General features: G+C 39.7%; 1 protein-coding gene across 1 annotated transcript in view; it reads right to left on the reverse strand.

The window, feature by feature from the left end:
* Nucleotides 1–849: 849 nt before the first annotated feature.
* itfg1 (integrin alpha FG-GAP repeat containing 1) overlaps nucleotides 850–26,098 on the reverse strand; it is a 148,183-nt gene continuing 122,934 nt past the window's right edge. Inside the window, exons 15-18 of the mRNA XM_003437574.5 lie at nucleotides 20,137–20,261; nucleotides 14,920–15,002; nucleotides 13,968–14,085; nucleotides 850–1,998 (exon numbers count right to left, since the gene is read on the reverse strand). Of these exons, the coding sequence (XP_003437622.1) occupies nucleotides 1,939–1,998; nucleotides 13,968–14,085; nucleotides 14,920–15,002; nucleotides 20,137–20,261 (386 nt within the window). The 3' untranslated portion in view covers nucleotides 850–1,938. The remainder of the gene's footprint in view (nucleotides 1,999–13,967; nucleotides 14,086–14,919; nucleotides 15,003–20,136; nucleotides 20,262–26,098) is intronic.

Consider the following 26,098-nt stretch of genomic DNA (forward strand, 5'->3'; position numbering starts at 1 on the left):
TTACAGACAACGCACACGAAGCTTTTCCGGTGAGGTATTTCAACAATAAGGTTTCCCTCGCGAACTTGTTGCAACTTTTAAAGAGAAAAGAGCGTAAAAAATATCTATCTATCTATGGGGATAACACTAATTCAGCAGTCCCGAATAATACAGTCATGGATAACTAATGTGCTAAATATTGCACATGTGGACACTGCTCTCATTAAGAAAGGGAATGACACATTTCCCCCACATTCAACTTTTGCTTGTTTCACTGGATGCTTTTATTTTTAAGGAAATATCATGTTTCCGGTTCTGTAACGCTTTATTTGCTGCCTAGTCTAACACAGCGTGCAGCGCACCACCTACTGCTTTGAGTCCCCTTCTCTTCCTCACTGTATCTCTCCGTCAAACATTGTCTCGCTCACACACACACACACTCACACCGCCGGCTGGCAATTGTCTATCAATACTGTAGTATTTTTAATCACTTGCAATCTGCTTGAAGGCTACATTGTTACTCTCATTTTTTATGCAGGGGAGGTTTACCCTCTTCATGCATTATTTAGTAAGGTGGCCCTGTAGAGGGGTGCAGGCCCAGAGGGGTGCTCCAAGGGACCTCCAGGGGTCTCATGTAAAATTAAAGGCTGTTTAATTTAACCGTGCAACAAATTCAGATAATGAGAGCATAAAAAGAGGATTATTTTGAGTGGAAATTTGCCACTAGCTTCCCAGCAAGAAAATAAACAAAAAAATGTTCTTGGAAAGGAGCTCCAGTGAGAAATTCCTAAAAGTGATCAAGTATGATTTGGGGGCCATAATATTATGAACAGCTTTAAGAGGAGCGGAACAGGGAAAGAAACACGTGACTTAAGCAGAAGAAACCTTTATTCTCAACTTTAGTAAGTAAACACATTTAGTAGGTTGAACATTCATTTGCAGGCCAAATAAATTACAGACACCCACAGTTAATCATTTGTTAAAAAAAAGTGCAAACCACATGGAAAACCATGAGCTCATTCTTGGAATATAAATAAAACACACCGGAGCACCTAGCTCTTTTAAGCTTGAAAAGACAACAGAAATTAAAACATGAAACTAGCGAACTGTGCTTTATTCAGCAGGACAACCAGGCGTCGGATGATTTGCAGGACTTTGATGCAGCAGAATTAGACATTTACAGACTCCAGGCTCTTTATTTTGGCACTCCCATGATGCACCGTTTTAGGACAGACTCAAAAGAGACAAACTTGCACTCAGCACACATGAAGGCCATTCATTATTTTTAGTGGGATCGGAAGCATAAAAATGTTCTGCAGCATCATTATATCACATTATGTTCACTTTTCACCAATTGCTGTCTGTAGCTGTGAGGCTGAATCAATATCATACAATCAGTTCAGTTTAATTTCACAGGAAAAAAAACCCAAGAGGTTCATCAGCTGTGCAAAGACAATGGACAGAAACACGTGTGTGGCTTTGAAGTAACGATGCACATTTATATATACACACAATGTTAAAGGTGCTTCCTTTCCAGTGAACAAACAAAAAGAAACTGCTTTTATCATTGGAGCTACTTGTTGGGCATTTCAAAAGGATCCAAATACACTACTAACACCACTGACGATCACACTCCTAACGACAGTCGGTCCAAAGAAATCACTGCTTTAAACTTGAGAGTGATCTCCATTAGGATTTCGTTCTCTGTCTCTATGGCCTTGTTGCAGCTCCTGTACTTCTAAAACTGGAATGAATAAATGAAATGAAGCATAAATATTTAACATCTGACTCAAGGACTGAAAAATATCAAAAAGAAACGTTTTGGGGTATACGAGAATCCATTTATTGGCCCTTGAAATGAGTCTGAGTGAAAATGTGTGAAGAGGAAAGGGTGGTCGGGTGAGCGGCATGCGCGGGAGGATGGGAGATGATGTTCTCCCATGATGCAGCTTTGTTCCTTCACATGGCATCAAAATGAAAACGGTGGGCTTCCTGGCGCTTCTCTCGGTCATCTGCTTTCTGCACAACAGACACACACAGAGAAACACACAAAACCAGGTTTTTAAGGTCAAAGGAAAACAGTCATTTATCTTGTACTGGAGTCATAAATACAAGAGGACACATCATCAGATTTTGTAGCGTATACAAAACAAACAATGACGACCTTCACTTATTTCTCTAAAGAAAGTTTAGGTTCTCCATCATCTGTTGAAATGGATTTTTCTCTGTCATGTACAAAAATTAATTTCTAAGGAGGGACAGAGCTTGTGCTGGAGGGGATGAGGGACCAGAAAGGCAAATCACCACCGTGTATTTTGGGAATGCCCGTGGGGTTTTCAATTACTGGCTAACAATCAGAGATGGTAGGGAAAATTTAAAAAAAACATGAAAATCGGCTTGATTATTTCAAATCTTGAGGAATGCGCCATCACAACTTAAAGGCATTTAGAATAATGCTATTTCAAAGTTAAAAACACTCATCACATGGTTGAGTGAGAAAACACCAATGTTAGTTGACAGTTCTAATGTGACGCAGGATTTTATTGATTTGAGACTTCAGAGGGACAGATCTGATGAGGATGGATTGAGTTTATTAATATCATGCAGGCAAATGAGTGAGAGTTGTAGTTTAACAATCTCATAACTGTGTTACTTACAGCTTTTTGGTTTTACTTCAGTATTCAGGGTTTTGTTTTGTATTACTCCTTCTCTCTTTTATTTTAAACCCCCGTTTGCTCTTGAATCAAATGTTTGGATTTGTATGCTCTAACAGAGTTTGCATAATGTTATATGATCTATACTACTGTACACCGTATAAGTGCTTCCACCTACACATAACACAGGAGCTGCTCAGCCATGGAAATCCACTGCAGGTTTTGTGCTGATGTTAATACCAGAGGAGGAACTCTTATCAGCAGAGCTTTGGTGATTTTTACTCACTATGTTCCTCAGCATCTTTCTTAGAAACAAGATTTGTAATCTCAATGAGATTTTTACCTGAATAAAGAAAGGATTAATAATAATTAAGTAATTAAATAACTCCACCAGTGACCACTGAGTGCTTCCAAAGAGCCAGACCTTTTAGTAATTTTTAAAATGGTCTTGAGCAATATTTCTCTAGGGTTTCTTAAGAGGTTTTTTTTCTTGGACATTGGCTGCTTTTTCAATCATTTTGAGTCCAGTCCTTGTACCTGACCATTTTCAGAGGAATTTGCTTTTTTTTTTTGTTAAGTCACTTTAACACTGATCTACAAATCATTTTGGCACCCAACTTACAAACCAGTGTTGTGTCCACACACAAAACACAACTCAGTTAAGATGAAATCTTTAAATTGTGTCTTTAGGTATTTTGTTACTAGCAGTCACACAATTTGTTGCAAATTTTATGAGAAGTGACAAAAATAACAGTTTGACAGACATATAATAGTAGTTTTACAACCACACGATTTTTCCCCCTGAGCTAATAGTGAAAACCTCAGTATACCTCAGAATGGTGTGCAGGGTGTTCTTAAAACATCTGAGGAAACTGGACAAGTGGCAGGAGTAGCAGGCATAAGAAAAGCATCTATAGCAAATGAACAGTACCTGAAAGTCACGTCCTTAAGAAATAGGAAAAAAATTCACGAAAGACCTGACACAGAACCTGAGAGCTGCATTTGTACCTTTAGTTGACATTTGAAGAAATTACAAGAAAGCCTGCGAAGAATAAAAGTGGTCATACCACTACAATTCTAACTTTCGTTACAATTGTAAAACTCTTCTTCTGCCTTATATATTTCTAATACGTACATTACATCTCGTTGCCCATTTCCAATTTTTTTAGTAAAATATAAAGAAATGGAGGGTAGCTCAAGACTTTTGCATAGTACTGTACTTCAACCTTTCCAGAGAAACAGATATTTCTGGAAGCTTTTTTAAGTACAGGTTACTATGCAATGCTTTTACTGATTTGGCTAAAGAGTGGCCCATGAGATAGATAAATATAAGACCCCTGCCTTAAATTGTACTTTATTCCATCTCTAATAATAACCAGGAAAAAACAGAACAACAGGAACACAGAGTTTTCTGAAGAACTACTGGATTTGCCGTGGAGAATAATTTAGACATCACCTGCTATTATTTTTGCAAAGCCAAGTTACACGGGCACGGTATGTGGGAACCACTGAATACTCCACTACAAACAGGTAAACGGTGCCTGTTCCCCTAACCTCACAATAAACACGAACAACATGTGCAATCACAGAAGCTGTACAGATCAAAGCTTCTGACAGCTGCAGCCTGAGCATGCTGTTTGTTAGCCAAACTAAAACTGATGGCAGTGAGATGACTAATGTGTGACTAAAACGCAAGTACATTTTCTTAAAAGCCAAAAGCTCTGTACATCTGTGTGCTTGTTGCATGTGAGGACATTGTATTACTTCTAAACCAGAAACAGCTAAAATCTGGATTTGCAATCTGCAGTGCACCGGTCAGAGAACCTGAACCAAGCCAAACTGAATGCACTCAGATTTGAAAGCAGTGCCGAATAGGGCGAACCTACTACCATTTATTCTTGGATTAAGTATGGACACATTGTTTAACTGGAAAATTTGTACTTTATTTGTACTGTATTTACATTTACCAGTTGATTAGTTAAAAATGTGTTTGGGGAAATTGATCAAACTAAAACATTCTGGTTAACTTTGTGGTCTAATGTTCAAATCTGTTAATAAGTGATGCACAAATTAGACTTTTGGTGAGGAGGTTAATATTCAATTACATCACAACAGGTAAAAATGAAATGTTTGCTCCAATGATAAATCAAATTCAAACATCACACAAGCACACAGAGTTTCTGTCCTCCCGTCAATGTGAAAAGGCTTTTAAGGATATTATGTGTGCATTCATAGCCAACAGTCTATTATCATCATCTGGGCAGTGGGACAGACAGGCAGGTGTGATGGCTGCAGGCAGTGGTGTACGAACTAAGCTGTGAACAAGCTGACAGACGTGCAGCAGCAAAGTCCACCACCCTCTCCCAACAACACCTCCTCCCTGAGGGCCCTGCTCAAGTCACCTGCTTCTAATACTCTAATACTCCTGGTGTGCTGATGAAAAAAACAAATCCAAAATTTCAGCCAACAGCAGCAATTTCTCATGTTTTCTGTTTACTTCTTTGAACCGGCACCTGACATCGTCTCAAACAGAACAAGAACATTTTATGATGTGAGAGCCCATGAAAGCAATTTTGTAATTTCAACATGTCCAGACTGTGTTCATCCCCGCAGTGCAGGAGTAGAGATAATGTACAGTTCTTTTTGAAGACAAGAAGGAGGAGGCCATGGGGGATGTGTGAACATTTGCAGCTGTGGTATCAAAAGTCACGGCTGAAGTGATACTCCACCCTATATCTCTCTTTCAGGTGTCAAACTCAACCCCCTGTAGACTTCAAAGGAAAGTGTAAAAAGTTTTTCGCCAAAATAAAACTACAGACACTTTTTCCATCCTTACTGTTGATGTTGTAAGTGTGTCAGAACCACTTTATCCCAACTTAATGACTGTTCACTACCAACAACCGGAAAGAACCACGATTTCTTCTCAAATGCTAAATTTAATAAAGAAGTAGTTACTGCGTACTTGTAATACATACAATTCTATCTTTCTTAAAAAGGACTGTGAGGGCATTAACTAAATCATTTATAAGCTGCACCTTCCAGAATACACCAAGTTGATGCTTTCCTCACCAGGTGGACCTTGCAGGTTAAAACAACCATATATGCATAGCGAGCTCTTGCAGCCGTGTGAAAAATGACATGCAAAATGTCTGAGCTTAACAGAAAGGATCTGGGGTCGACCCTGCCGTTTAAGCCGTTTTCACACTTAGATAACAGCTTTTAAATTCTCGAGACTTCACCTGAAAGAAGTGCAGGTGTGAACGCAGATGTGAGACAAAGTCAGATTGGACATTAGCTGGTCTTTAAAACATTTAGCTCCTTCATTAAAAAGTCTGTATGATGTCAGACAGCGTGGTCTTCTGCAAGCTCTACCCAGACAGCTTCGCTGACTAAAACCACACAGAGTATTTCCAGTAGTGCAAATGTGTGTGAAACTACTGTAAAGTGATTATTCACATGTGAAAATGGCCACAGATGACTTAGAATCCATTATTCTATTGATCAAGGCCGTAACAGTAACAAGTGTCTGATATTCTGGGGTTTATTTGAACAAAATTGGTGATTTGTTCAATCGCCTAAACATACATTTTTGGTCCCTATAATCAAACCAAGCACCTACAAATAAAATAATAATATTAAAAAAAAAAAAAAAGTTAAAGTAAAAAAAAAGCTATACCCAGGACACAACCCTAATGTCCTTGTTTAAAATTTGCAGACTAATTCCCACCACCCTTGGGGCAACTGTGGTTCAGGGGGTTGGGAAGCTCATCTTGTAACCGGAAGGTTGCCGGTTCGATCCCCAGCTCTGTCTGTCTTGGTCGTTGTTCCCTTGGGCAAGACACTTCACCTACCGCCTACTGGTGTTGGCCAGAGGGGCCGATGGCGCGATATGGCAGCCTCGCTTCTGTCAGTCTTCCCCAGGGCAGCTGTGGCTACAACTGTAGCTTGTAGCACATTCTTGCCTACAGCTGTGGCTACAACTGTAGCTTGTAGCACATTCCTGCCTACAGCTGTGGCTACAACTGTAGCTTGTAGCACATTCCTGCCTACAGCTGTGGCTACAACTGTAGCTTGTAGCACATTCTTGCCTACAGCTGTGGCTACAACTGTAGCTTGTAGCACATTCCTGCCTACAGCTGTGGCTACAACTGTAGCTTGTAGCACATTCCTGCCTACAGCTGTGGCTACAACTGTAGCTTGTAGCACATTCCTGCCTACAGCTGTGGCTACAACTGTAGCTTGCCAGAACCACTTTATCCCAACTTAATGACTGTTCACTACCAACAACCGGAAAGGACCACGATTTCTTCTCAAATGCTAAATTTAATAAAGAAGTAGTTACTGCAAGAATGTGAGAGTGAATGAATAGTGGAATTGTAAAGCGCTTTGAGGGTCTCGAAAAGGGCTATATAAATGCAATCCATTATTATTGTTATCAACCCTCATGTAAAATTTGTCTCTGTACAGAACAGCCAAATCTATAAATGCACCATTTATGTCACTTTGGGAGTCATTTGAAATCAAGGTATTCTTTTGTTTAGGTGTTTTATATCAGTGTAATTGTTGGTGTAATCATTCCTGCCATTCCTACTGGTCATGCTACTCCCAACACGAATCCAGTGTAAGTAATCAGGAATAAAAAACCTGATCACGTGGGTATTATCCAAAGTTTCTGTTTTTTAAGTACAAGATTTTCATTTCTGCGGGCATTTCCTAGCTGAGCTGCAGTGAAGGGACAGTCGCACAAAGGGAGGAAATTTTGTGCTAAAAATATGCAGAAGATCCTCATCGATGTGGACAACCACACACTGCTGAAGCCTCGTGTAAGCTTTGGCTCAACTATGTATTTATGCACAGAATGAGGATTTCCCTTACATTCTGATCTCAACAGTACGGGATCTTTTCATTACCAAGAGAAATAACTGCTGCGACCAACGGCTTACATATGTCTTATTTGCTTTAAGCCACACTTGTAAACGTGTCATAAATCCGTGATCCAGTTCTTTAAATGTTGTGTAGGCCCAAGTGGATCTAATTATACCTACTCTATGCTTGTTAGTTGAATCTGAAGGGGACAAGGTCAAAGTTTTAAATAATGAGGTCAGTGTTTGTACAAGTAAACCCTGTGAGTCAACAGCTGATTCGACAGACGGCTCTAATCACCCAGTTTCAGGAATTTTTTTCTATTTTTGTCTGTATGAAGTCAGTGAGAGAGGACATCCTTCAAATCGAAGAAAATTGTATTAAAAGAAGGGTGGCCTTAAGGAAGAGGAGCTAAAACAGCTGGTGTCAGAGATGATAAGCTAATGGGTAGAACCAACAAGATATACAGTGGTGTAAAAAAGTGTTTGCCCCCTCCTGATTTCCAATTTTTTGTATTTTTGTCACACTGAATGTTTCAGATCATCAAAGATTTAAATATTAGACAAACATAATGCAAGTAAAAACAAAAGGCAGTTTCTAAATTATTTATTATTTTATTAATTATGTTTAAGTTATTTATTATTAAGGGGGAAAAATCCAAACCTACATGGCCCTGTGTGAAAAAGTGATTGTTTGTTATCACATCTTTGGTACACTCAATGTGGCTAGAGTTCAATTTCTCTAGCCACACCCAAGTCTAATTACTGCCACACCTGTTCTCAATCAGGAAATCACTTAAGTAGGATCTGCCTGACAAAGTTTGTCCCATTACATCTGGTGTAAAAGTAACGCAGCATTTTTAGAATATCATCTCATCTATAAAATATGGTGGTAGTAGTGTGGTTGTCTGGAGTTGTGCTGAATTCATGAATTCTGCTGTATACCAAAATATCCTGAAGGACAATGTCCTGTTTGTGAGCTTAAACTGAAGCGCACTTGGGTTCTGCAGCAGGACAATGATCCAAAAGACACCAGCAAGTCCACCTCTGAATGGTTTAACAAAAAAGAAGAAGGATTTGGAGAGGCCTAGTCAAAGACCTGACCTGAATCCGATTGAGATGCTGTGGCATGACCTTAAAAAGGCAGTTCATGCTTGAAAACCCTCCAATGTGGCTGAAAAACAATTTTGCAAAGATGAATGGGACAAAACTCCTCCACAGTGCTGTAAAATACTCATTGTCAGTTATTGAAAACGCTTGATTGCAGTTGTTGCTGCTAAGGGCGGCCCAACCAGTTATTAGGTTTAGGGGGCAATCAGTTTTTCACACATTCCCATATAGGTTTGGATTTTTTTCCACTTAATATTAAACAGCTAAATTTAGAAACTGATTATTTGTGTTATCTTTATCTAATATTTAAATTTGTTTGATGATCTGAAACATTTAAGTATAACAAACATACAAAAAAATAGGAAATCAGGAAGGAGGGAAACACCACTGTAAAATACACAAGGATTATTTTGAAACATGCAAAGCTACTCTGGTAGTGCCCATATTAATATCTCATTTATCAGTTTAAGTGTAAAGGTTATGGTCTGTTTTTATAATCAAGACTTGATGAGGCGCAGGATTAAAGGGGTGAAATGTACATCTTTAAAGGTCATGATTTGGCACAGTTGAAGACTAATGAATAACAATGATTCTACATTATGTGGACTGCTGATTGTGCAGTCAGTCAGTGACTTTGTTCTGCAGGTGAACAGGCAACAAGTTAAAATGCTATCAGATCTTTTTTTCCCTTTCCAAACATGTTGCTTAAATGTTACAGCAGAGCCGTTCATGTTTTAGTATAACAAAATGACTAAACCCAGTCCCTAAATTGGAAAGATTTTTTGAGACGCATGTCCTCTTTTGTGGATAAGCCAGTGCGTCCCTGATGTTGACTAATTTGCTTCATCCAAAAGACGAGCAGAAACACATTTATTCAATCTTTTTTTTAATCCTGTCAGTTTTGGTTTGTAATAAAGCCTTCATCTATCTTCAAAGACAGCAGCATCTCATATTGATTGATGCTATGTTTTTTTTAACTTTTTTTTTTTTTTTAATGCAACATGTTTTTAGGGAGCAGATTGATTTGATGTTCTTTCCTTTGGATAACCAATCCACTGGGCTGTGCTGCTGTCCAGGCCTGGTTTAATTGACTGTCCTGGGGATACTACCAATAGTCATCCTGAGGCTTGAATCATCATTAAGCAGCAGAGCATTGATTTGTGTCCATCTAAAGGGTTTTCTGACACAGTGGGCTGGTCTGTGTCCCAAACCAGGTGGAAAACTACAGTGATGCATACTGAAGTCTCACAGGGCTTTAATGTCAGCTAATTAAGTCTGGCCTGCATGATGATGAGATTGATTAAATTCTGCTTCATTGGTTTTTTCTTTCCCACAATTTGTTTAAAGGGGACCTTTCCTCAACTTGTGTCATTTATATACTGTTGCAAAGGTTGATTCTTGCATTAAACATGGACGAAGTTTCAAATAATGAGGTCAGTGCATGTGAACCTAATCCCTGGGAGACAAACACTCAAAAAGCTCTGTTTCAGGCAGTTTGCTCTACTCTTAGCTCTGTGTGTGAGATAGGATATCACTAATATGGTAATCTCAAACACATAGCTCTGGCTTTGTGCACAAAAGCCTTACCGATCTGGTCAGAAAATCTTCTGCTTGCTGTGGGCAGCCAATTGGAATAAAGTTGGCTTTAAAGGAAGAGGACCCCTTTTTCAGACAAACCAATAGGCTGAACAAAAGTGGGATACCATGTAAGATAAGATATAACTTATTTAGCTGTGAATCATGCAGATCTACTCTAATAAAGTCCAAGAATAAAAATATGGGGTTCAAAATGGTGTAACAGGTGCCTTTAAATACTTGTTTCTTCTACTTTCTGGAATATAGTCATATGGACTTCTTCATATCCCTAGCAAATATTGCATTGAACAGAAGTTAACAGAATTTGTGTAAAAGCCCTGTTAGCTGGTTAGGCTGGGCAACATGTCTTTGCCCTCATGCTTCTGCCCTCTGCCTGACTTTGTTATCAGAAGAGCAAATACCAGAGGCGGCGGTGCAAACACACAGAAATGCCAAATGTCAATCAGCCGGCTCGCCTTGACCTTACCGGATGCCCCGCTGTAAAGGAGATGGGAGAAGATGAGATATAAGAAAGAATGTTAGCAGCTGGTATATGTGATTTAGCTTCAGTGTTAATTCTCTGGGTGGTGAAGGAGGTTACACCACATTAGCCTGTCAGTCCAGCTGTGTGTCTTCAAGTTATCAAGGCCAGACATATAGTCCAATTCAAATCAAATTTATCTTTAAATTGTGTCAACCTGAACAACCTGAAGGGTATATACTGACAAGACACTGGAGATCGTCCTCCGATAGAGTCAATGCTGTTTAGCTTTAGGAACGGAAGAACGCTGTGGGTTTAAAACGCGGTTTACCAATTAAATTAGAAATAGCTGCAATTTGATTTATGGTAGGAAACTGTTATGTATAGATGTATGTAAAAAATGATGCAGTGTATTGTGTTGCAAAGAGAAAAGTGTTATTTCACCTTTCTAGAGGTAAAAAAACTAATCCATCTTTTCAATGGTATAAATGACAACTGTAAAAGTGTAGCTAAACAAAGATAAGTCACATTAAAAATCTTAGAAGACTAGCATTACCAGATTATCTTGTGCAAGTTAAAAATTACCCACTCATGTCTGTGTTTATAGTGGCACATTCGAACCGGGTAGATCTGAGTTTTATTGGAATCCACTGATATTACTCTCATATAACGGCAAATATTGATTAGAAGGCATCTGGCTGCTTGCTACAGACCTAATGTTAGCTTACTACTAATAGCCTGCCACATTTTGAAGAAAGATGGTGAAATGTTCCTTAAGCATGCTGCCCTGCATGTCAACCATCTCATTATACTTTGGGATTTTGCTCTTTAGATAGATTTAAGTTGCCCTTTCTGTGAATTTGTCTCTAAGCTGTACAGACACTCTAGCCTCCTGAATTTGCACCCAAAATGTGTCTAAACACAACTTTCATAATTCTTGGGTGCGACAGAGGCAACAGAAAAGTGAAAAGAAAACAAACAACTGTAATGGATAATGTTTTCACAGCACTTTTGTATTTGGTGTAACATGGTAGATAATTGGAATTTCTACTTTTCAAATTGCAGCCTTGGCAGATTTGCATGGGATAAACATCACAGACTACCTCTGCAAATATTCCAACTGCACAGAGTTCCCCAGGTAGTAGTAGTCAAGTGCAAACATGGCTTAATTCAACTGTGACTCCCAAGGAGCATTTCAATAAGAACTCCAATCACTGAACCTGAAGTTCTGCTGCATGCACAGTGGATGCTCAGGATTATGCACAGTGGAAACCTGATAATGCATTTAGTAATCTGAATCAAATGAGTTTTTGTATGCATTGTGAATGTTGGATGCCTCGCCAACTGTGGTGCAGTGTTTTGTTCTGAATTGAAATGACGATGAGTGCGATGTTGCATATTTCAGTGCATTTGAATAAAATATTCCTGTGCTGCTTCTAATCTATCTAATTAAAGCCTATCATGAGTTTGCAAGTACTATATGATATACCACCATATTATTAAACCATTAAGAAGATGTTACTGAACTGCATGCTGTGGAAATGAGAACTCTGAAATGAGTAGTCAAAAAGGCAAAAAACCTTTCTAGAACTAGTAACTATTACTCTTATTAGGGGTACAGTGGAGGGTAATGAGACTGTGACTAGTCAGACTATGAACACCACAGTGTTCAAAGCCAAATATATTGTGGTTTATGACTGACAACCTCTTCCTTCTTTCTGTGAGAACAAGACAGAGCTGAGTTGAATCTGTGGGCTACTCAACAACAGCACACACTGGGACTGAACATAACACAACTGAAGTGAAATGTGTGTAAAAGTGTCCAATGTAGCCACTGTCTGAGCTTTTCATGCTGTTCTTTTATCTTTGATGTTTGGTAAATGGACAGGTACTCATATAGCCTTTCTACTCAGTTGAGCACTCAAAGCGGTTTCTTACTACAAGTCTCATCCACACAAACATTCATATGCTTTTATCTACGCCTAAGTGCTTTCTGGCATTGACACAGTCTGATGGATGCATCAGGGGCAACTTGGAGTTCAGTACCGTGTCCAAGGATACTTCAGCATGTGAACTGAAGGAGTTTGATTGGTACCTGATGTAGACTTGGTTAACATCTAGCTTTACTGGATGCATGTGCTAACTGGGATTAAAACCCCAACCTGTTGTTCCAAAAACTAATGTTACTACTATACTGTCCAACTTTCAACCAATCAGCATTTGACGTATGTACAGTACAGTTTGTTTGTTTTTTGAAGGGCTGCACCCAAGCACATTTAAGTAGCTTGCGTATAAACAGAACCGTAAATAACCTTTAAGAGTGAAATAACCGTTTTCTTAATTGCATTCCCCATTTCCTGCTCTTGCAACATAGCTTTCATCCGCACACTCATCACTCCTCCCATCCACCTGAGCCTGCTAGATGTATCTTGTGTACTTAGTTTGGGCACCAGCCATGCTTATTTATTTATTTTTATCTTTTTGAATTTCGCATCAGTTCAGATGAAGCTGATGCACACACCCACATTTCTAAAAAAGAGGGCAATTAGAGCGCTTCTGTGTGTGTAACCATGCTGCATGTCAACCTGAGTGAAGACGCGCGCACACACACACAAACACACACACAGGAACACATTAAGTGCACATGGTCTCACGGCAGATGGTTTGGAGAAGATGCCAGCAACTTACTGCACTGCTCAGCCCAGCAGACTGTGTGTGTGTGTGCGTGTGTGTGTGTGTGGATGAAAAAGGAAACAATCCAGAAAAAAAAAGAACATTTGCGATAATTTGTGTTTGTGTCTGAGTGTCATCAACCCTGCTATGATGGGATACATTTTACTGAGACTGTGATGTGTGTGTGTGTGTGTGTGTCTATTAAAAAAAAAAGAAAAGAGTTTTTTTTTCTTCACCGGAGGAGGTGAAGAAAAAAACCAAAACCAAAAACATGAAAACATGCATCGACTCCCTGGAGGGCACATTTATGGCGGTAATGAACAGCAGATCTGCCGTGCTGAAAGGACAGAAGAAGGCAATTACAGCTGAACGTCCTTCCAGGTTGTGGCCCCGAGAACGAGAGAGAGAGGTAGAGTGAGAGAGAGAGTGTGTATGTGTGTCTTGGTGGGAGGCGAGAGGACTACAGGACAGGGACAGTGAGACCCATCTGCTGCTGGTTGTGACCAATCTGCTCTCTCTCTCTCACACACACACACATACACACACTCACACTCTGAAGCAGTAAATCACCAGGAAGAGGCCAACATTAACTACAACACGCTACTCTGTGTCTGTGTGTGTGTGTGTTCTGACCTTCTCTTGCCAATGAAGGATGCCAATAATAACAAGGATGAAGACACACACGCCGATCAGTGCGATGGCCGTCAGCAACACGCTGTTGCTGGGGGTAAGGTACAATTTAGCGCTCCAACTAAGGAGAGGGAGAGAGAGGGAGGAAGAGAGACAAAGAGAGATTGCCATATGCTGTTTTATGTTTTGCCATAGTTTTATCTGACAGAAAAACAATGCAATTACCAAAATGGTGGACATTAGCAGAGACTGTGTTATGTTAAAATAAATAAACGAACAACTCTTTCACTTTCTGGTCATACAGCTGAACAGAATGAAAGACTGCTCTCTCTCTAGTTTCCAAGAACTTTTATGTATTTCCAGAAATCCAGCCACTTTGATGTATTAACTTTATCTTCATCTTGATACATCCTGCAATCTGTTAGCTTATACTTTGTGTGAAAAGACTACCAAGGCGCCTGTTTTCATATAAACACTCAGTTAGTCTAATTTCACTCATGGTGTATATGTAGGTATGTGTGCGTTGGCAAACCTGGCAAACATGCAAGTGTTATGAGCCTATCGAGGAAAGTGCATGTGTGTCATTGTTTGTCTGAGATGACTAGCCATCTGGAGCTCCTCCTGGGTTTTCAGCTACATGTGAACAGCGTCATGATAACATGAGGACACATGCTGCGAGGTAATAGCGTGTGTGCGTGAGCATGTTTTCTCACTTCTGGGTATTGTTTTGTGAAGATATACCACAGAGACGCTGTCTGGAGCGAGCTGAGGGTAACATTAACTCGAATATGCCAGCAAATGACATCAGACGAGGCGGTTAAAAGTGTTGAATAGGGTCCATAGTAACAAGTGTTAACAGGTTCTCTGAGCAAATTATACGACTGTGAACAAGGAAAGCAGCCATTTGTGACCTGTCTATATTGTATTATATCTAGAGGTGTAAGTGTTTATGTACCTGCGGGGTGTATCATGTGGGAAAGGCATGACAATAAGTTGAGAGTTGGGAATGATGGCCGTCCACTCCTGCTTCCTTATCTCCTGAAAAGAGAAGAAAAACACATTAACTGATTATCTTTATTCACAGTAATACATTATAGCAACCATATATGCGATACAAGCAGACTGCTTTAAGATATGCACACACCGACACAATATGTATGTTAAGTCCTCTGAGGTAGAATAATGGGTCCCATTCTTAGCTACTGTGGACTTGCTATTTTAAGCCATGTGTTTCAGACATAGACAACCTACTACTTGAAATAAATTACTCAGGCTATGGTGAATAAAGCCAATCTTTTTTTTTCTTTATTGTGAGTCTGTGTACATATGGCCGGGTGTATTTGTATGTATGATAAAGGATTTCTGTGGCAGTTTGTGTGCGAGCGCAGCCATCTGCAGAAGTCAGCCTCTGTCTTGATGAAATACACATGGTCTTTTCATCATGTAACGTATCACATCTCAGCAGCAGAAAGGTCTGCTTTGAAGACTGAATTTATGGGAGGGAGCTGAAAGTTAGAACACACATTAAAAGTACATACAAAATTCTAACCGAAGTCAATTATTTTAACAAAAATCTCTAGTCCAGTAATGACTCACTACATCACATCTGAAGACTCTGCAGCTTGAAAACTTACAAGTCAGAGATTCAGAATTACTATTAAGATAAGTAGTGTTTTTGAATATTAGCATTTCAATTTAGCAAATTCTGGAAAAACAAAAGTATTTCATGTTAATGATGTCTGGTCTCCTGTGTTTCATTTACAACTTGAATGCTCATGTTTACTGGTTTCTTTGTTTGGTATTATATCAACAGTGATTATATTAACACTGAGTGTCCACAGTGGCAGGGGTACTTCTTTTAAATTATGATACACTCATAGTTTACCCAAATAAGAGTTTTCCTTTATATTTCCTGATTAGATCTCGACTCATTACTGTGTAGGCGAGGGAGAGAGTGTTTGACAGACAGATCCCTCAGGCTCATCTTAAAGCTTACTTTAGTTTGAGATGTTTTAGTGTCAAAAGCTCTTGTTTGCAGGAACACTGTGAATATACTAAAGTACTTTTCTTGTGTAGAAGCTGCACAGTGCAACCACAATCTGACCTGCTGGTCACTGAACAGCTTCCCCGTACAGGTAGGGGTATGGGTCTTACAAAAGGACACCACAGTGGCGATAATGAGGACAAATGGGACATACTGTCCAATTCTTTGTTTTTTTTAGCCTTTTTTCTGCCTACATTTGTAGAATGGAGCAGACAACTTACACTTACTATGATTTTAAAGCATTTAGCCACATTGCCTGATTCAAAATTTAAATGCAAAAATGAAAGCCTGAAAGGTTAAGCAGGGCCGTTATATGCAGGTATCATGAAAATAAGCAAAAGTTAAAACAGCATAATGAATATATTGAACCTCATAGTTATGCATGAAAGCAGATTAGATTTCTTTTTTTAATTAAGACAAAGGTAATGAGACATATGTACAAGGAAAAAAACAACAACGAATTTACAAAGAAAAAATGATTTTGTTTTACAGCAAGAAACCATATAATATATTTGACTGTATACTAAAAAGGTGGCAAAACCTCATCACACCACAGACATCTCTAATTACTAAATACTGTGACCATTTTTTACTTTGTTAGCTCAAAGAGTGGCAGAAAGAAAGCCTGGTTTTAGCCTAGAAACATCAGGCTATGATTTGGATTTGAATGAGAAAATAGCTTCTCTAAAAGACCTGCAATTACAGAGTGCCTTTTAACTTTCTGCAAACCACTTTCCACTGTGTCCTTGCCAGAACAAGTTCAGTGTCTTGCACATGAATACTTTGGCACGAGAAGGGGCAACCTGTTTACCGCACGAGTTAATTCTGCCTTGCAAAGTGAATAAATGAGGCTACTTTGCAAAAGGAAAAAAAGTACTTCTTTTATTGGGGAATATCCTACTTCTCTCACTTCTGTCTTCTCCAACTAATTTTGATGCATTTTTCACATTTATCTTGAAAAAGGATCAAATGTTAAGAAAGTGCTGAGAGGGTTAAGACAGACTTAACATAACTGCAGAGTTTACAAACATTTGCTTGGAGAACTGTTTGACAGCAGCTTGACTCTGCATAAGTTTTAGTTTCATTTTTAGTTGTTTGCTGCCTTAGGGCTCAGCAGCTAGTGGTGACATCTGACATGAGACTGACACAGGCCATATTTAGCATCTTTATAAAACAGGGCTTAGGTTTCTGGAAAAGCCCAGTGTAATCGTCTGTGTCTGCTAGCGTTCTTAGCCACATTATTCTGCTTTAAGAGCCTGCTCAGCCATCTGGGGTTGTTCTCCGGCTCATAATGGGTTAAGAGTGCAGTGGTATAAATAGGAGAAGGGGGCAATATATTAATGATTTAAAGGCTGTAACTATACTCGCAGTTCAGAGGAAACAATTCCAGTTCTACGTTTGGCAGAATCTGTAAGTGCCACTGCTCTTTAATTCTGACTCTCCTTTCTTCATCAATTGGAAGGAACTACATCTTGCAGCTATTTTGAATAAGCGTACAGCAACGGCATTGCTTTTTACATAACAAGCTCATTCTAGCCGCCAGCCATTGTCGCTTAGCTCTTGGAAAGCACTGCCGTTGGTGCGGCAACTGGCGGGGGAGCAGAGCTGGAGACGAGTCAGCCTCCACTACCGCTGCCTGGGAGCAGATCCGATCTGGCTGTTTGGAAGAGAAAAGTGTTCCTAAGTCTTCAGAGAGAACGAGAGATACTCTGGTTCAAAGCCAGGAAAACTGGCACACTATGGAGAGTGAGGGAGACAGATACAGAGTTAGAGGATGAGGAAGACAGAGAGAGAGTGAGAGTGACAAGTAGGGGACTGATTAGTGAAGTAAACCACTTTGAACAGCAAAGGGAATCCCCTGGGTGGAAGATAAGTGAACAGGAGGACTGAGACTCACAGAGAAAGACGAGGAGGGGTGAATAAATGAGAGGACTGATTGGACAGAGGGAAGAAGATATCCACTAAGATTCTACAAAACATCGCCTTCTGCGAAACAGCAGGCAGAAACTCTCTTTGTGCTGGAGAAAGTGTAAAGGGCACAGCAGGGGAGACAGTAAGAAAACAGGACAGAAATAAAGATTGAAACAAAACAAAAATGAGAGACAAGCAGATCAAGAGAGCTGGCAAACAGAAAGAGCGAAATAAGCCGACTGTGCAGGGTGGCGTAACGGTCAGGTTTCTAAACCTTCGCCTCTCTTCTCATTACAGGTAGATTCGACGGAGTTACTCCACTCCCCAGTCCCTCTGGGTACCAAAAAAAACCCCAAACTACTCTGCATAATAGACCACATCTTTAGGCATTCATTAATTCACACTGTAAAAGGGACAAGAGAGGAGGAAAAATGAGGGAAAAAGGATTGCATTCCTTTGCATGGGAAAAAGGAGGGTGTGGAAAGAGGACAATAATGCAGTTTGTTTGTGATGAGTGTTCCCGGTGCCCTACGCTGTCTGAGTAGCGGACTGAGCCATCTGCAATTCTAATCAGCTGCTCGACGAAGACCTTGGTACCACACAGGAGGGAAAAGGGGCCCTGTCGTGCCTAATATTCAGAGTGACAGTGCTACATTAGAGAGAGAAAAAGAGAGACGGAGATGTAGGCGGAGAGAGCTGAACTGAAGAGAGATGAGATTAGAGGTAGTGAAGAGTAGAAATATGGACAAAGAATAGATAAAAACCATAAAATAAAACCAATTATTTATCATATTACTATATTGATCTGTTGCCGTATGACAGGAATCACATATGTGGTTGATTCAGAGAGTCATTCATAAACAGTCACTTAGCTGGTTGTTAAGCAAAGATGTGTTGGAGTAGTAAAAAGGGAAGCCATTAGTATTTCTCTTTCAGTGGGAAGCTCGCTACACCTTTATTAATTCCTCTGTTGATGTCATCAATCATCCCATACATTAAAAAGGAGCTGTGTAATCTAGCTTCCGTAAAGCATCAATCTGTGTCACATAATTCTCTCAACCTTCATTTATTTTTTAGTCATTAAATGGGCAGGGAAATCAGATTTTCTTTCACCTAGATTCTACTGCGCAATCACGCCTCTAGTGAGATGTGGGTGGCAAGATATGCTTTTTCAAGTCAAATCATTGTTTATGACACCGGAGAAAATATTGTCCTCATTAAGCAGGAGAAGCAGAGGTAAATAAAATGTGAAAATCCCTACAAAAATAAAACTGCTGGCCTGTGTTTAGGTGAATTATACATAAATCAACCCAAAGACTTCCAGTAAAATTTGGAGAGAAAAAAAAGTAGTAACTGTGAAGATTGTGAAGATGTCATTGTTTTTTTTCTGAAGCTAAGACACATGATAATTCATTTTTATTAATCTTTCAAGCATAAAAGCTATAAAATGTACAGACTAACGTCTCCCTTTCTATATTTATGAACTAACGTCAACAGCAAGCAAACAGTTATTTGCCAAATGACATAAACACAAGGTATAAAATATTTCCTTGCATAAACTACTGCTTTAATTAAGGAAAAATCTCAACCGAGCATTAAATGCCTTTGCAAGATTAGGGAGATACTGTAGTCTCTGTTTACCTCACTTTCTAATTTGATAAGAAAGTATGTGGAGGGAAATCCCTCTACTGAATCTTCACAAAACACCTTTCAAACTAATCTCACAATCCCTGGAAGAAATGTGCTACATCAAGCCCATCATGAAAAATGCTGGAGCAGTTGGAGAAAAACAACTCTTTTGCTCTCTGCTTATGACTTACAAAAAGTGCTTCAATTGCTCCCTCCATTAATTCATCCATCATTTGATATTTTCTTGGAAGATTTTCTTGTTTTTAAAACCACAATCCCGAGGCTTATTACAGAGACATTCAATGTCTTAGTCAGGCATGCCGTACACTGTTAAATTCAGGACATGTTAAGCCGCTCAGAAATGACTTAATCTGGCATTTGACTACAAGTGTTGTATTTTAAATCACTTTGCACCTGGGGCTGTAAAAGGCTCATTTTGATTTTTAAATTTTTTTTGCACAACTTTCCTTCCTTTTTGCTATTTGCTGTGACATAAGCAGCTCTGTAAAGGAATCTTCCTCAGACATTCTGTGAGACCATGAACCCTGCAGGAGAAGTACTGGCAGTTTCTCGGTAAAATTTCCTCACCGTCTCTCCAGGCTGCCGGGGGATGCCGACGAAAAGGTGATCCAGGAAGTTGGCGCTGCGTCCGAGTCCCAGTACAGTGTAGGGCAGCTGGAGGGAGAAATAAGCTGACTGGCTTAGCTGACCAGCTACAGGAGGGAAGACACAGAAAAGACAAGTTTGCCATGAATGAGGTATTCTTTTCAGCAAACACTAAAACCAAGTCAGAATATACATTAAAAATTTGCATGTATTGCCCTTGAATGTACAAACAAGCATGTGCGGTCCATTATGACTCTACTGCCACCAACATTTTTGCATTAATTGATTCTTTGGAAAGCACTCAAGAGGATGAAATTTGGTACACTTGCCAGTACAATTTTATACTTCTGGCTGGTCAAGTTTGAATTTTATCATGAAAATACTTGGAAAAAAAAAAAGCTATATCACAATTCAGTAATCTATGAGAGCCAACAATTTGCAAAAAGAGTGCAGCAAAAAGTCTTTAAAGAGCTTTATTATAAGCAACTAAAAGCAGTGTGGACTGAAAATATAACCAGAAATGAGTGAAGATTCTTGATACAAAGGAATCTTCTGTTGAGCTTTGGAATTCATGTACTTTAGAGGTTACTTTCAAACACGCCATCCATCTTAATATTGCCAGACCACAAGCCCCTCCCTTTCAGTGACACTGCCCAATGTTAGCAGCATCCCTAAAAAGGACACTGCACCTTGAAATACCACAAAAACTGTGCAGGAATGACAAGAGGCAAGACAAAAGGTGTTGACTCGGCCTCCAAACTCCCTAAATTTAAGCATACAAGTACCAGAAGAAGCCTGATCAACCTGCAAAACCAAAAGGTTCCATTGCCACCAACATCTCGGTGCCTGACAATGTAGGAAACCTCAAAACGATTCTGTATCCAGGATCATTACAAGGTGTTGGTCTGGGATGGGTGGGAATGAGACGCAGAAGGAATTGTAATATCTGAAGTCAAGTCAAATTTGTTTTTCGTACATTTAGAAACAAGAAAGTGCTGTACAATCCAAGAACCATATAAAGAACATTAAATCAATAACTTAGACTTCATCACTGGGCTCATATAATGTAAAACCATGTGCTCCAACCAAACCTATCCTGACCACGACTGTTGATGATAACATTAATATGTACGAGTAACCATAATAAGAGGAATGAGAAGGAAATACACAACCAGAGCGACTGAGCCAGAGGGACTGCAGCATGAGACCTTGTGTTCTGACATGAAGCAGCGTCATAAAAGATACAAATCAGAGAGAGACACCTGAGGCCAGTGCAACACCTCTCTCTGTCTCTTCACCCAACCTCCCTCCTGTAATCTCTCCCCACTCACTTAATATTCTCATCCAATCCTCACTATTTTGTTTCCTCCTTTCTGCTCATCTCTCCATTCCCCTCTCTTGATACATCACTCTGATTTGGCCTTTTGCTTCCCCTTTCTCTCTCTCTCTCTCTCTCCCCTTCAGCTGCTGTATCTCGCCCACGCCACCCAACTCTGCCAAGTGCAGCCGACATAAATCAACCTCTATGTGGTAAACAAAGAGAGGGAAGGGGAGAGAGAGAAAGATGGAAGAAGAGAGAGAGAAAGCCTTGAGGCAGCCAGTGATCAGAACTAATGTGGATGGACTGCGTATTGCAGGCCAAGAGAAGCACAACAGCTATGCTTCTCTCTTTATTTTCTTTAATCTATGCCCAACCTCAGTTTGTCCGGTTCATTTTGGCCACCTGCAGTAAGGTCCTGTCAGCCCACCTGACTGCAGCTAAATATTTCTCTTCTTAAAAGCTGTTCCTTGCTGCACAAATAAAGCTGGCTTTTTACCTCAGGAACACTGCAGGGGTACAAATTGACCAGCCAGTGGGTGAAAGTATCTAGTAGCTACTATATGGTGTTAGTGCAATGAAAGCCTGTCCTTGATCCTCTAATGTCCACTCTGTGGCTCCAGTCAGTATGGAAGCTCAATGAACACCATTGACTTTTGCCATCTTCAACCAAAGAAAGCTTTTCAGCCGTGTCTATTTATGCCTAAATTTCTCTCGCTTGTTATTGGTCTAGGTATTTTATTTTCACAGCTTTTTAGCACCGGGATGCGGTTTTCTGAAGAGGCAGCGTAATTGCCTTAATCACACACTGCACATGGAGAGAGACAGATGATGGATGATCAGAAATATTGGCTGTTTCCAGGAGAAGCTGGACACTTACCTGAAGTACAAAGACACAGCTTTTATGAGACATTGAAGCTGAATCCTGGGGTGTCTGACATTTACTGAGGTGTGTGCCCATGTGCGTGCATTTGTATGTGTGTTGGGGGAATTCATCAGATCAGTAGACTGGAAAGCTGTGTACTTCTGCAATAAAATTTGATTTATAAATGCTTTTTACACATAGTAACATCATCACACCAGGGATAATAATGTTTTTCAATGGGTCATTCAGTTGACCACTTGATCCAGCCTGAAATAGCTCAAAAACCATCAAACAGACTGGCAAAAATTGACTATAATTTACTACATACTGTAAGACGATGGATCCTGACTATGTTGGCAATTCTGAGACTTCTCATCCTACCCCAGCTGGTTAAATTTACATGTGCATTACATTAAAAACATGTGGACAAACACAAAATCCAAGTTTACGAAAAGTAGCTTTTCTGTCAACTACAAAGAAAAATAATTTAGGACAGTTGAGGATGTAAAAGGAGAAATAAATAGCAACGACACTTATAGCAACCCCAAATCCTGATTGATTTTCTTTTTTTTTCTTAAAAAAGGAAAAACAAGCAGAATGATGGTGTTTCAAGATAGAGTACCTTTGTTGATATCTACAGAAACTGGGGCAACAAAAACCTCAACAACAACAGAAACAGCATCTCTGAGTAAGAATCAGAATGATTTGAATTAAAAAAATAAATAAAAATTCTTGTCAATTGCTACTTTGTACACGCACATAAATGTGTGGGAACAAAACTGTTAAATGTGGGACAAGGGTGTGAGGATAACACAGTGGGCAGATTAACCAAGTAAACCTAATGGAGTTTTTGCTGCTTAACTTGACAGGTCGAAACTCTTTTTAACCACTTTTGTCTTTAATCTAAACAATTAAATAGCCTTTAGGGTTATTTTATTTTTTTTTATAGTTGACAACCAATAATTTATTGGCAGACTAATTTTTCTCTGTTCTCTATCCTGCAGTTGTAAAAAAAAAAAATCACTTCATTGCTTCACACTGAACCTCAGAGCCACACTGAACCCTGTCCATGCTGCTGAACAAAAGGGGATTTTTGAGGGGATTGAACCTTTAGGCCAGGTTTGGTTTGATGGTTTTGACAGAAGGCTTCTCCTCGTTTGTGGGCAAGAGGTGGATAGCTTGCAGCCCGCCACTCAGCAGGGTAGAGTGGGTGAGAGAGAGTGTGTGTGCGCGTGTGTGTGTGTGTGTGTGTGTGTGTGTGTGTGTGTGAGATGGAGGATCAAGCAGGGTTACATTGCAGGCAGGGAGCCTGGCTTAACGTCTGCTGAGTGCTGTGCGAGTGCGTTTCTGAGTAGACTGGCTAACAAACACGGCCACGGCTGGAGCAAAGCCATTTCACAACACGGGGAGGCTGGCAAAGGGTATTATGCAGAGCAGTGTATCGGAGTGTCTGCATTTCGTGTGTGCTTGTGCGTATGCGAGCAAGCGCATTTCTGTCCTATCTTCCAATAGCAGAGCCAGCGGAGGTCTTGGCAGGGGATTCCACCCTGCACACATGACTGACAGCGTACAATCCATCTCTTAGAAGACAAAGCGGATTCAAAGTAGCACAAGCAGTCACCCTTGGTGTGTGTGCATGTGTGTGTACATTGTGCGGACTTCTCATTTTCTCAAGTTTTAAACACAGACACACTTGTGGGCAGCATGATGTGCTTGGATTCAACAAGTTACTGCTCCAAAGCCAAACACATCGACAAGTAAACACTCAAGACCACATGCCCACGAAAGAAAGTACACAGATATCCACAGGTTCCAACCAATTTGTGCCAAAAGAAAAAAGAAAGAAAAACATACTAGGATGACAAGATAAAGGTACTCTTCATTGAGGTATTTCATTTAATTTGACTGATTATATATAAGGAATATACTATATATATGTATAGTATAAAAAAGCCCTAGGAATCCTGCCTCGAGTGCTTGGAACTGAACTTGATCATCCACCTTGTTACTCCAAACATGGACTGGGAGAATACAAAACAAGATGATGTCTTTTTATTATTTTGTGTTTATATTATTTTGAGACAAAGGAAAATAAAATGAAAGATTTGGAAATGCCAGCAATTGCATACCTACTAAAGTAAACTGAGATGAGTGCTGAACTGAAATGTTTTTAAATACATCTGGGCTCTAAATAAGACTTTCCAAAAGAATAATTGAAGAGATAACAGGTTTAAAGCCCAAATAACCATAGATTCACTATGTATATATAATACCACATGAGACGTGGTATTATACAACTGACACCAATGGTTAAGGCAGACGGCTGCCCCTCCCTGAGCCAGGTTCTGTCACAGTTTCTTCCAGTTAAAGAGGAGATTTTCCTTGCCACTGTTACTAAATGTTTGTTCAAAGCAAGTTGTTTGATTGTTGGCATTTTCCCTGTATTATTATAGGGTCTTCACCTTATAATATAAAGCGCCTTGAGGTGGCTGCTGTTGTGATTTGATACTATACAAGTAAAACTGAACTGAATTGAATCGAATGTTTGCAGAACTTCTTGCAAGAACACAAGGCTTGCATGAAAATCCTTTGTAGTCAATGACTGAAATGAAGAACCCATGGACATCACCAAATTCTTTGTTTCCGCCCTTGGGATGCTCATCCAGGCCTTTGCTACAGCTGTCATGTCCTGCTTGTTTCTACATTCAGTATTGATTTTAATAACTAAAAACATGCTGTATCAGGTTCAAATCAGGTGACTGACATGGTCAGTGCTGTTTGATCAGTTATACAGCATTTTGCTGAATATGAGCATACAGTATAGTACTAAACACTTCAGAACTCATTCTGCTACTTCTCCCAACAGTCACATGATCAGTAAACACTACTGGCCCATGTACCGCTGGCAGAGAGAGATATGGCATGCTTTGGATCATATGCCGTTCCTTTCCTTCTACCTACTTTTATCTCTCTAATCTTGGTTTCTTCTTTCTAAACTGTGCAAAATGTTTTCTGAAAGTCTAATCAAACCAGTAGTTTGCACCTAAATCTTCTGTACTTTCTTTCATAAAGACTTCTCCTGATTATAGAGCTTGACAGGAATCGCCTGGCCATAAAACCACTTGTCAATTCATTTTGAACCTCTGAAAATGCACAAGTTTTGTAAAACCTGTTGAATTAAAGCTGAAAGTGAGCACTTCAATCTCATCTTGGTAGTTTGATTTAAAATCCACTGTAGCGGTGTACAAAAATTGTCTTTGTCCAACAAATTATGGAAATTATGTAACCATATCTGGGGAGAGTATTTTTCACTCTTCTAAAATCATCATTATTAGTGCAGCACTTTTATGTTATTTTATGTTTTATGTTTTCATTCTTGAATGAGCACCCTCCTGTGCAAAGTCTAACTGTGGTAACTGCGATAGTCTTTCATTCTGTTTTGACTCACTGCCAGTTTACTTTTGGCATATGATACACAACTGAGTGTATTCTTTGACACCTGTATGCTAGTCACACTACCTGAGCTAACACTGTAGGCTGAAACTAATTCAGAACACTGCAAATGAAATGACTTCGATGTACCTGAGTGGAATCTCATTTTACTTTATGCTAATTGCATTTTACTCTACTGTGGGTTGGAGAGTAAGTGCTTTTCTTAGTTTATAAAATGTATTTCACTTCCTCTCACACCATCATACCTTGTTTTCCTCACAACAGAATGCAAGCTAGGACCTTGATAAGGCTTTTGGGATACAAGCCCG

This window comes from Oreochromis niloticus, linkage group LG1, assembly GCF_001858045.2.
Source record: "Oreochromis niloticus isolate F11D_XX linkage group LG1, O_niloticus_UMD_NMBU, whole genome shotgun sequence".
Classification (NCBI taxonomy): Eukaryota; Metazoa; Chordata; class Actinopteri; order Cichliformes; family Cichlidae; genus Oreochromis; species Oreochromis niloticus.